Genomic DNA, 12,890 nt, shown 5'->3' with positions numbered 1-12,890 from the left:
CACTGACTGGGAGAAGATCTTCACCAACCCCGCAACTGGACAGATATCTTGAAGACTCTAAGAGACTACAGATGCCAGGCAAGACTACTATACCCATCAAAACTTTCAATCACCATAGATGGAGAAAACAAGATATTCCAAGACGAAGTCAAATTTAAATAATTCACGAATCCAGCCCTAACTAGAAAGAAAACTCCAACTCAAGGAGGCTAGCAACAACACCCATGAAAACATGGGAAATAAATAATATTACACCAGCAAAACCTAAAGAAGGGAGGCAGAGAGGGGGGGACAGGAAGGAAGGGAAAGGGAGGGAGGGAGAGAAGGAGCTAGGGAGAATGAAGGAGGGAGGGGGAGAGAGGAAAGGAAGGAAGGAGGGGAGGGAAGGGAAGGGAGAGAGAGAGAGAGACAGAGACTACCACTACCAAGAACAACAAAATAACAGTCATTGGTCATTAATATCTCTCAATATTAATGCATTCAACTCCCCAATAAAAAGACACAGGCTAACAGAATGGATTGGAAAACAGGATCCATCCTTCTGCTGCATACAAGAAATATACGTCAACATCAAAGAAAGACATTACCTCATAGTAAAGATTTGGGAAAAGATTTTTCCAAAGAAATGAACCCAAGAAGCAAGGTGGTATAGCTATTCGAATATCAAACAAGATAAACTTTCAACCAAAATTAATCAAAAGAGATGGAAAAGGATACTTCATATCATCAAAGGAAAAAAATCTATCAAGATAGTATCTCAGTTCTTAACCTCTATGTCCAAACACAAGGACACCCACATTTGTAAAAGCAACATTACTAAAGCTTAAATCCCATATCAAACCCCAGGCAATAATAGTGGTAGACTTCAATACTCCACTCTCACCAATGAACAGGTCATTTAGACATAAGCTAAACAGATGTTATGATTCAAATGGACTGAACAGATATATTTCACCCAAACACAAAAGAATATACCTTTTCCTTAACACCTCATGGAACAGTCTCCAAAATTTACCACATAACCCTGTCAGAAACCAAGCCTCAAGGGATATGAGAAAAGTTAAACAACCCCCTGTATCCTATCAGACTACCATGGATGATAAAAGCTGGATTTTAACAACAACAGAAAGTCTACAAACTCATGGAAACTGAACAACTCTCTACGGAACGACTACTGGAATAAGGCAGAAAGAAAAAAATTAAGGACTTCCTAGAATTCAATGAAAATGAATATACAACATGCCCAAACAAGACACAACAAAAACAGTGCTAAGAGGAAAATTCATAGCACTAAATGCCTTCACAAAGAAACTGCACAGATATCATACTAGGATTTTAACCCACACACTTGAAAGCTATAGAACAAAAAGAAGCATACACACACCAGCAGAAAATAAACTGGATAGCAGAAAATAAACTGGAGACTGAAATCAATAAAACAGAAACAAAGAGAACAATACAATCAATGAAACAAAGAATTTTTTCTCTGAGAAAAATCAACAAGATGGACAAAACCTTATCCAAACTAACTAAAAGGCAGTGAGAAATGTCCAAATTAACAAAATCAGGAACAAAAAGAGGGACATAACAACAGACATAGAGGAAATAAAAAATATTGTTAGCTCATATTTTAAAAGGCTGTACTCCACAAAATTAGGATATCTAAAAGAAATGGATAAATTTCTTGATAGATACCACATATCAAAAGAAAATCAAGATCAGATAAACAATTTAAATAGACCAATAACCCCTAAGGAAATAGAAGCAGTCATTAAAAGTCTCCCAACCAAAAAAGCCCTGGGCCAGATAGTTTTGGTTAGAATTTCACCAGACTTTCAAGGAAGAGCTAATACCAATGCTCCTCAAATTATTCCACAAAATAAAAAAAGAACATTGCTAAATTCATTTTATGAGGCCACAGTCATCCTGTCACCCAAACCACAAAAAGACTCAACAAAGAAAGAGAATTACAGACCAATTTCCCTCATGAACATTGATGCAAAAATATTCCATAAAATACTAGCAAATCAAATCCAAGAACACATTAAAAAAAAAACATCCACTATGGTCAGGCATCCTTCATCACAGAGATGCAGGGATGGTTCAACATATGAAAATTTGTCAATGCAATTCACCATATAAACAAACTGACACGATCATTCCATTAGATGCTGAAAAAGCCTTTGACAATCTAACAGAGCTTCATGATAAAAGTCTTGGAGAGAGCAGGGATACAAGGGGCATAATAGCAAGCCAATAGCCAACATCAAATTAAAGAAATAGAAATTCAAAGCAATTCCAGTAAAATCAAGAATAAGACAAGGCTGTTCAGTCTCTCCACATGTATTCAAAACAGTATTTGAAGTTCTAGCTAGAGAAATAAGACAACTAAAGGTGATTAAGGGGATACAAATTGGGAAGGAAGAAGTCAAAGTATCACTATTTGCAGATGATATGATAGTATAAATAAGCGACCCCAAAACTTCTACTGGAGAAACTCCTACAGCTGGTAAAAACCTTCAGTGAAGTAGCTGGAAACAAGATGAACTCAAAAAACAGTAGCCCTCCTATATACAAATGACAAATGGGATGAGAAATATACCTTCCTTCACCACAGCCCCAAAGAATATCTCAGGTTAACCCTAACCAAGCAAGTAAAGTATGACAAGAACTTCAAGTCTTTTGGAGAAAGAAATTGAAGATATCAGAAGATTGATCAGTAGGATTAACACAGTAAAATGGTCATCTTACCAAAAGCAATTTGCAGATTCAATGCAATTCCCATCAAAATTCCAACATAGTTCCTTACAGACCCTGAAAGAACAATACTCGACTAAAACACTCCTGTACAATAAAAGAACTTCTGCAGGTATCATCACCTCTGATTTCATGCTGTACTACAGAGCTATAGCAATAAAAACCATATAGCACTGGCATAAAAACAGACAGGTCAATCAATGGAATCAAATCAAAGACCCAGAAGAAAATCCGCACACCTATGAACATCTGATGTTTGATTTTTTAAAAAAAAGGGCCAAATTATAAAATGGAAAAAAGAAAGCATCTTCAACAAATGGTGCTGGTCTAACTGGGTACCACTATGCAGAAGACTGCAAATAGATTCATATCTATAATCCTGAACAAAACTCAAGTCAAAGTAGATCAAAGATCTCAACATAAAACTAGATACACTGAATCTTATAGAAGAAAAAGTGAGCCTTGAATGCACTGCCACAGGAGACAACTTCCTGAAGAGAAGACCAATAGCACAGGCACCAAGATTGACAATTAACAAATGGGTCCTTGTGAAACAAGTTTCTGTAAGGCAAAGGACATCATCAAAAGGAGAAAAATGGCAGCCTACAGAATGGAAAAATATTTTTTGCCAACTTCACAGCTGACAGAGGATTAATATTCAAAATATATAAAGAACTCAGGAAACTAGACAACAAAGCAAATAATCCAATTTAAAAATGGGATGATCTAAACAGAGATTTCTCAAAAGAGGACTCTCAAATGGTTGAGAAACACTTAAAGTTCAACATCCCTAGCCATAAAGGAAATGCAAATCAATGAGACTGAGATTCCATCTTACACCAGGCAGGATGGCTAAGAGCAAAACCACAAGTGACAACTTTTGCTGAAGAGAGGAACACTCAGCCATTGCTGGTGGAAGGGCAAATTTGTACAGGTGCTTTGGAAATCAATATGGTGGTTTCTAAGAAAATTAGGAACCAATCTACCTCAAGATGCAGCTATACCACTACTGGGCATATACCCAATGGATGCTCAATCATACCACAAGGTATACCTTACACTAGCTCAATTATGTTTATAGCAGCATTTTTCGTAACAGCCAGAACTTGGAAACAACCTAGATGCCCCTCAATTGAAAAATGACTAAAGAAAATGTGGTACATTTACATAATGGAGTATTACTCAGTTGTTAAATAACATCATGAAATTTGCAAGCAAACAAATGGAACTTGAAAAAAGTCATCCTGAATGAGGTAACCCAGACCCGGAAAGACAAACACTGTCTCACTTATGTACTCACTTATAAATGGATATTAGATCTAAAGTACAGGATAACCAGGTTACGATCCACAGCCCCAGGGAGGCTAAGTAACAAGGAAGGCTCAAGGGAACACATGAATCACCCTGAGAAGGGAAAATAGAATATATTTCATGGATGAACTGGAAAGTAGGTGGGGATAGAAACAGGGGGACAAGTGGAGGAGGAGACTGGAATTGGGGGTAATTTAGAGGTCAAGGTAGAAACCTAGTGCAATGGAAACTCCCACAATCTACAAGGGTAACCCTAGCTAAGACTCCTAGTACTAGGGGATACACAGCCTGAGCTGCCCATCTTCTATAACCAAGCAAGGTTTCCAGTAGAGGGATTGGGACACCAACCTCGTCACAAAACCTTTGACCTACAATTTGTCCTTGCCTGCAAGATGTACCAGGGTAAAGATGATGCAGAAACTGTGGGAGTAGCCAACCAATGACTGGTCTGGCTTGAGACCCCTGCCATGACAGGAAGTCCATGCCTTACATACACTACCTGGAGGGCCAGGAACCAGAGTCTGGATAGACCCAAGACCTACGATAAAACTAAACATGACCGAAAAAAAAAAAAAAGAAACCCAAGTCAATGAAATAATTCCTAATGCTACTTTGTGATACTCATAGACCAGAGCCTAGCATAAGTGTCATCGGAGAGGCTTTATCCAGCAACTGATGGAAACAGATACAGAGATCCATAGCCAAGCATTAGGTTGAGTTTGAAGAAACCTGTGAAAGAGGGGGAAGAAGGATTGTTAGGAGCTAGAAGGGTCACAAAAAAACCCTATAGAATTAACTAGCTAGGGTCTATATGGGCTCACAGAGACTGATCCAATAATCGTGGAGCCTGTATGGGTCTAACCTAGGTCCTCTGCATATGTTATGGTTGTGTAGATTGGTATTCTTATGGGACTCCTAACAGTAGGATTGGGGGCTGTCTCTGACTCTTTTGCCTGCTTTGGGACCCTTTCCTCCTACTGGGCTGCCTTATCTTGCCTTAAGATGAGGGGGTATGTACACAACTTGACTACAGTCTTACTACAACTTGATATGCCATGTTTGGTTGGTATATCTGAAAAGCCTGGCCATTTCTGAAGGGAAAACGAGGAGTGGACCCAGGGGAGAGGAAAAGTGAAGGAGGGAGGAGAGAGACTGGAAAGAAATAAATGAGAAAAGATATATATGTGTATATATGTATATACATATATACACAGAGAGAGAGAGAGAGAGAGAGAGAGAGAGAGAGAGAGATGAGAGAGCAAGGTATGGTGGTATAGGTCTATAATTCTAGGATCTGGGAGACTAATGCAGGAGAATCACAAGCTTGAGGACAGCCTGAAGTACGTAGTACATAGAATTGGTTTTCTCTGTTGCAAAGCAAATAAACAAATGAACAAAAACAGAGGGGATGAGGAGAGGAGGAGAGTGGTCAGCAAGGGAGGGAAAGGTTAGAGAAGAGAAAATAAGTACTGGAGAGATTATAGAGAAAAGGGAACCTTGTAATGTTCTCGGGAATCTAAATTGGTGAAAACACTTAAAAATATAACTATGGAACAGATGACCAATCCCACTTGTGAGTAAATATCCAAATAAAATGAAATCTATATATTGAATTACACCAGCATTATCCACAATAACTAATCTAGCAGCAATCTAAGTGTCACTTAACTGATGAATATATAAACACACATACAATACAACATAAAAAAATCATTAAAAGGCAAGGAAGAGAAGACATGAAGTTGGGAAGAGAATATGTTAGGGAATACAGGGTAGAGGTAGGGGGTAGAAGATGAGAAATGGTGGATTGATGTAGAAGGAGCTGTGGGCTGTGTTCCTGCCACCCAGCTCCCAGCTCCCAGCTGCCTGGCTAGCTTATGCCCCGAAATAACAATACACAAATTGTATTCTTTTAAACACTGCTTGGCCTATTAGCTCTAGCCTCTTACTGGCTAACTCTCATGTCTTGCTTTAACCCATATTTAATAATCTGTGTAGCACCACGAGATACTGGCTTACAGGGAAGATTCTAGCCTATGTCCATCTTGGGCGGCACTTCATCACGTCGGCCTGAATCTGTTGCTTTCTCCCAGCATTCTGTTCTGACTACTCCACCCACCTATGTTCTGACCTATCAGGCCAAGCAGTTTTCTTTATGAATTAACCAATTAACAACAGATAGATAGAAGACCCACCTACATCAGATTGAGGTGATCATTTAACATTATACAGATTATATATGAAATTGTCAATGAATTTTTTTAAAGGAAAAGAAATCATGCCATTTCTAGCATCATAAATAACTTTGTTGAATATTATACTAAGTGAAATGAGCCAGTGAGAGAAAAACAAATACTGTAATGTGTTTACTTACAGACAAAACTTCAACCTCATAAAAAGCATAGTGTGCCTAGGGTTAGAAAGTAGATGAAATTTGAAGATGTTGTCAATTGGTGCAAACATTAGGTTATGAAATGAAATAGGTTCTGGACATCTGTTGTACTGGCATGAGTTAGCAATGCTTGACTGGTTTGTTTGAAACTTGTAAGACAGCACGTTATCAACACACACACATTCATGGTGTGGTAAAGGGTATGTTCACTCATTTAACTCTGGAAATCATTACACAATATGTATGCATTTTAAACAAATCATCAAAAATGTACAACTTGTATATTCACAATTTGGGTTTTGGCAGTTGGATCCAAGGCCAACCACATCTACTGATGCATTCTATCATTGAGCTACATCCAAAAATCCATCATTTATCAGTAAATTATATGCCTCACTGAAAATCATTTAGAGGTTTTTCCCTTAACTGTAGATTGAACAAAAAAGAGAGGTTTACAGAGAAATCTAAACAAGATTTTGATACATTAACACTTCAAATGATTTTTCAGAAAAAAACAAATCTTTTAGTTCAGAGACAACTTACATACCATAATTTGGACTCCTTCAAAAATAAAACAGATAACAAGTATACTATAAATTAAGAGGTAAATAAAAGATACTAAAAAAGAGTGATTTTAGTGTATATAAGAATTCTTAGTGGTATTTTAATATTCTGTGAATCTACCAATGTTGGGGGGGAGATACACACATGGGGGGGGAGACAGAGACAGAGACACTAAGGAAAATAAAGATGAAGCTCTATATGAAATACAAAGCCCAGCAGAGGACACACAGAAGTCCACTTCAGTTCTTATACTTTAAGGATTTAAAAATGGTCAGTATGAGGATATTTTCTATATGATACAAATCCTTCCTGTATTCACTGTTTTAAGATTACTTCTCTAATGTGTTGCCGTGTTTGCTCGTTATTTGTATTGTTACATTCTAATCTGCCTTCTTGGAGTTAAATTACTATTCTGTGCTTTCTCCCAGATTCATTATGATTTCTACTTAAGACAATAAGAAATGACTTGTGTACTTGTACTTTGCATTTTGTTTTCGGTGAAATATCATTATTTAATATACACTAAATGGCAATGCCAGGACTTATTATAATTTTTAAAAGTTCAACTAACAATAAAATATAATTGCAATTTACAGACATTTATCATGGGCTTGTTTATTGTATTCATTTTTAATTTATATACATAATTAGAAAAACATATGCACAAATTATATTTGCAAAATAATTTTAAATTATCTTCATTTAGAAAAGACCTGAGAATTACATTCTCATCAAGTAATTTAAGTAAATCATTCCACTAACTATTTCATCAGAAGCCAATATTCAAATTTTGGTTTTATACCACATATCTACTCACGTCAAATCTTGTTTTAATCTGCATTTTTCTATAAAGCTATAATAAACAAACTACATAAACACAAAGGCCTGTTTAATAGAAGCTTGGAATAGAGAATCAGTTTTAGGGTAAAAGCCTATTAAGGATACAATTAGTCAACATTTGACCTAATGGTCTAAGTATGGCCTTACTGCAAGCTAGCGCAAAAATTTCAAGGGGACTGCCTATTTGGGGGCCTAAAAAAATTCAAGAGCCCTTTAAAGACATACTATCATATTTCTATAAATCAACAGTCCTAAAGCCATTCTAGTCCACTGAGATTCTGTATGTAATTTTACTTAAAATAGGAGATCAATACTTCAAAGTCACTGTCATAGTGTTGATGACGTTAATATATGTGACTCTCTAGTTTGTATGGCTTAATTCACTTCCTCTTCACAGCGGTAGCTTGTACTAATACAATCATTTTTCTTTCATTATTCACTAATAAGACAGTAATTCCCAGGAGAATCCTACTGAGAACACAGGTTTTTAACTATAATAAGCCAAAGGATGTTTCACCTTACTTAGAATGATTCTCATGTACATTTTATCTGTAGGACACTAACAGCAAAATGTGTAAAGAGGAGAAACAACTTTAGATAGGCAGATACTAGGCAAACCTCTCTAGAAAATAAACACAACAATTAGCAGGATACTCTCCTTTACCCAAACCTGCTAACCTTTCACTAGAAACCCCTCAAAGATACCATTTTTAAGTTTGTAACGTTTAGAAAATAGAAACATTATCTGCAGCTTCAGTGTGAATTCCAGCGCACTGTAACGTGAGCCCACATGCTCTGCTTCAAATGCCAACTGTTACAATGGACTCTGAGAGGGGACACTTTCACGTACCAATAACTGACACCACTAGATATCAAATAATCCCCCACTCTTAAACACAGTACCACTGATCAATCAGCACATAAATTAGACAAAGTCTCAATGCCTCATTCATAACTTATAATCTTTATGGAAGCTCAAAAGAAGCATCTAGGGACAAAGTACCTTTCGTGATGTCCTAAATCCAAAAGAATTTCATCTGCATGTCTTTGGAGTTCATTTCCTTCTAAATTCTTTAATTTCTTCAATTCACTTTGTATAAAAAACCAGAGCTCTTTAGCTCCATTTTCAATCCTCCTTCTTAAGATTTCATGATCCTTCCCAAGACCTGCAAAGAATAGGAAGTAAGAATATTTCTAACATCTGGTAAGAGGAATTTTCAATATTTGTGCAAAAGTCACTATATTAAAATGGAAAAGAATGTGCATAATCACATACCATTCCTGGCTTGTTTCTTATAATTTTCAATCTTTTCTTTGGCCTTAGCAAGCTGTTCTTCTAAAACACGGATTCTTCCTGTAGCTGTCCCCTGATCAATAGGGCCTTCTGGTATTCTGTAGTACAGAGATAGAAATGTGAACATTTGTCTTTTATATTACACCACAAAGCATATGTATACTTTGCTATACCATGCTTATTAGTATCTCTACAGATTATTAAGCATACCAAAAAAAGTTACAAAGTGAATATTTTCAATTGTATAGGATTAATCCTAAAGACTGGCATGATAATGAATAAGACCAGAAACGAATTATGTAGTTGAGATATAAGATCTCTTGAGAGCTAAGAAATCTTTAAAGCTGTTTCCTAAAATCTTTCTCCTTATTTGAGGTATCACCTTTGGTGACAAAATGATCAGTTTTGTAGTGGTAATAAAATTAACAAAGATATAAGAGGAGGTGACGTGACTTAAGGAGAGTAACAACGAAAAGGTCTCTACAGATACATTAAATATCAAATAAAGCAATTCTGCATTAATCTCAGTGTCAGGTTATATGACTGTTTCAACTTGTGAATTCATAACTAGCAACAGTTTTATAGAGAAGTGAAAGACAAGACAGAAGAGAAATCCAGTAAAAAATATAGAAATTGTCTCCTTTATTTCTGTCTGAAACAAACAAACAATCATTCAGTAATATAAACTGTTGAAAAAGAACACATGAACTCCAGGATCTTTTACTTATATTATCGACCTATCGGTTCTACCTCTTTCCAAATTTGACTAATTTCTAATATGTTTGTTTTTATGTGACCTTTACCAGTACTCTGCACTCCATTTTGGCTTAAATCTATAAATAAAACTTGGTGGTAGGCTAAACAGTAATCTTCCAGAGATATTAGCATCTTAATTTCTAAAATTTGTGAATATTACTTTATATGGCAAAAGAAAACCTGGAATATGTGATTAAGGATCCGGAGACTGGGCGACTGCCCAGGGTGATCTAGGTGGGTGGTAAAGATAATCACGAGTAGCCATAGAAGAGAGAGTCATAGGGAGACTCTGCTACAGATAAAAAGGGGTACATGACTGCTTGCATTTAAGATGTAAGAAAGACCTAGGAGTGAGAAATGCATCCTTTGAAAACTGGGAAAGTAAATGTTTTTCTCTTAGAGCTTCCCTATGAAATACAGCCTTTAAACACTCGGTTCCAGCCCAGAGGAAATCATTTCTGACTTCTGACTTCCAAAACGATAACAGGAAAAAAAAATGCCTGTTGTTTAAAGATAGCAACTTTCTGGTGTTTATCATCACACCCATAGGAAACACCACATATTCTTTTGCAAAACTGTGAATATTAAATAACGGATTGATTCTTATTTCAAAATCTAATTATAAAGAACGAAACATCTATTCTTATCATCACTGTCTTTTGTAGGAACTTAATTTCTAAGTTACATGTGGTGGAACCTAAACTGAGACAGTAATACAATCCTGATACAAATGAGATGAAACAGGTATTTTACAGCTTTTTAAACATTTTGCAGAACTGATGAGGTCAAATTAACTATTAATTACCTACAGAACTTCAGAATATGTGTTTAGTGCTGAAGTTACTGTTTTATCTATACTAAAGTATAGATATCTACTAAAGTAACTAGAACTGTGCACGAAACTGTATGCAACAAACAGGAGAATTAAAATAACCATCTTCCATACATGTGTCTAAAATTATAGAACATCAATGAAAAAGCTTTCATTTGTATGTGCACAAAGTGAACAATAATTAAATGAAAGTAAGTGTAAAATTGACTAATTTATAAGCACTTAAATATGCATATACATAAACAAGCTTTGCACTGATTCATAATTTTTAAAATCTGACCCTTAATCTCTTTCAAAATTAGATGGTTAATTTCTTAGAAACCGTGTAAAAGAACAAACAAAAATCCTTCTACCCCTTGGTATTTATTATGGAGCCACTGTGCCATGGACAGGGATGTTTATGATCAGAATACAATGTAGATACAGAAATATTCAAACAACAGAAAGATTATCTCTGGGCTCTCCTTATCTTGTTTCTTCCTATACTGCTGGAACAAAATAGACATTTAAAAAATATAACATGCACTCTTTTCAGCAGATTTTCATCAAGTACTAAATCCAATGTAATTATAATAAAATAGATTGGAAGTAGTGATTTACATTTCATTATTATATATAATTATATAATTCAACTGTGAATACACTGTATATAAAGAAAAATAAAAAGGAAAGCACAAGGACTGTTCCTCGAAAACACCATCTACAAATGTCTATTCGTATGAATAGTCTCTTTTCTTTAATCTTGAAAATAGAATGTTCTCCTATCACATTTAATATAAAAAAGACACATAGGACTTCTACTTCCTACCATGGTAACATTAAAAGAAGATAGATTTATTATCATGTCTGAAATTAATCAAAACCCAAACCACATATATAATAATAAATGAATATATATTCATACACACATAAGTATATTGGGCAACAAAATTCACTAGTTTCCAAGAGGAAAAAAACAACAATGAGCCCTGCAACTGCTCCAACTTACACCTCAACAGAACTTCCACAACAAAACACAGGGAAAGGACATGTTGGTGGACCCTAGTATAGCCCCTAAGATGAACAGGAACTAGAGTATAAAACTAAGGCACAAGGAGTTCAACTAATAGAGAGAAGTAAAGGAGAACTGCACACTGAATCCCAGAGATATGCAGAAGCAATACTTGAGAATTAGCATAATACCAAAAACACACAGAAAAAAATGTGCTGAATAAGGAAATTACTCAAGATTAGGGAAGGAGCTCTCCAAAAAGATTAGTACAAGTACCTGGCCTTTAATACAGGGATGCATGGAGCACTGGGGATAAAGCTCAGAAGGATTTGGGATCAGCAGTGGGGAAAGTAGTCAAGACTAAACACAGTCATTTTATATAAGCAAGATCAGAAGGATTCAACTATTTTCAAGTAACTAAACTTCAGGAGAAAGCTTAAGAATACTTGACTCAATCCTGATGGCCTGAGCCTGTCTTCCCAACTATGAGGATGGTTGAGACAAGAGAGCTCCACATTAAAGGACAGCCTGGTCTACTCAAAGTAACTGTCTCAAAAAATAAAAAAATAAAAAGATGGCTGTGTCTGTTTCAGTGGTAAACTTGGCTAGCACATGCAAGGTACTCAGTTCAGTCCCCAGTACTACAAAAAGGGGAAGGGAGACTGAAAAATATATGTGTACGACAATCTGTAATCAGAATATGAGAAAAATCGATTATAAAACACACTCAACATACAAAACACAGTTAGTATGACTACTTTATAGTTCAAAAGATAAAGACTTGAGGCTAGAAGTGTACATCAGTGGCATCTGTGAGGCTTAGATTTGAGCCCTATAACTGAAACACACACTCACACACGCAACCAAGATAAAGAGAGCCAATAAAAGAGATACAAAAGGGACACTATAAGGACCAGAACAATGGTTCATTAGTTAAGAACATTACTGCTATTGCAGAGGACACGGGTTTAATTCCTAACACTCACCTGGCAGCTCACAACAGTGCATAGCACCAGACCCAGAAAATCTAACACCCTCTTCTAGCCTTTCAGGGCACAAACATACAAGAAGACAAAGTACACACATGAGAAAATATAAAAATATATTTAAAAATATATAAAGACCATAGTTGAATTTACATAGATGAAAATGC

The 12,890-nt window shown here is 35.9% G+C and overlaps 1 protein-coding gene across 3 annotated transcripts in view; it reads right to left on the bottom strand.

Moving 5' to 3' along the window:
• Fut8 (fucosyltransferase 8) overlaps positions 1-12,890 on the bottom strand; it is a 228,907-nt gene that overhangs the window by 77,619 nt on the left and 138,398 nt on the right. For all 3 annotated transcript variants that reach the window (XM_013346567.2, XM_013346572.2, XM_026779592.1), the window contains 2 exons: positions 9,141-9,256; positions 8,868-9,030 (listed from right to left, as the gene is read on the bottom strand). In XM_013346567.2, coding sequence (XP_013202021.1) covers positions 8,868-9,030; positions 9,141-9,256 — 279 coding nt within the window. The remainder of the gene's footprint in view (positions 1-8,867; positions 9,031-9,140; positions 9,257-12,890) is intronic.

Source organism: Microtus ochrogaster, chromosome 1 (assembly GCF_000317375.1).
Source record: "Microtus ochrogaster isolate Prairie Vole_2 chromosome 1, MicOch1.0, whole genome shotgun sequence".
NCBI lineage: Eukaryota > Metazoa > Chordata > Mammalia > Rodentia > Cricetidae > Microtus > Microtus ochrogaster.
Note: the sequence above shows the minus strand (reverse complement) of the source record. Positions and strands in the feature narration are given on the sequence as shown.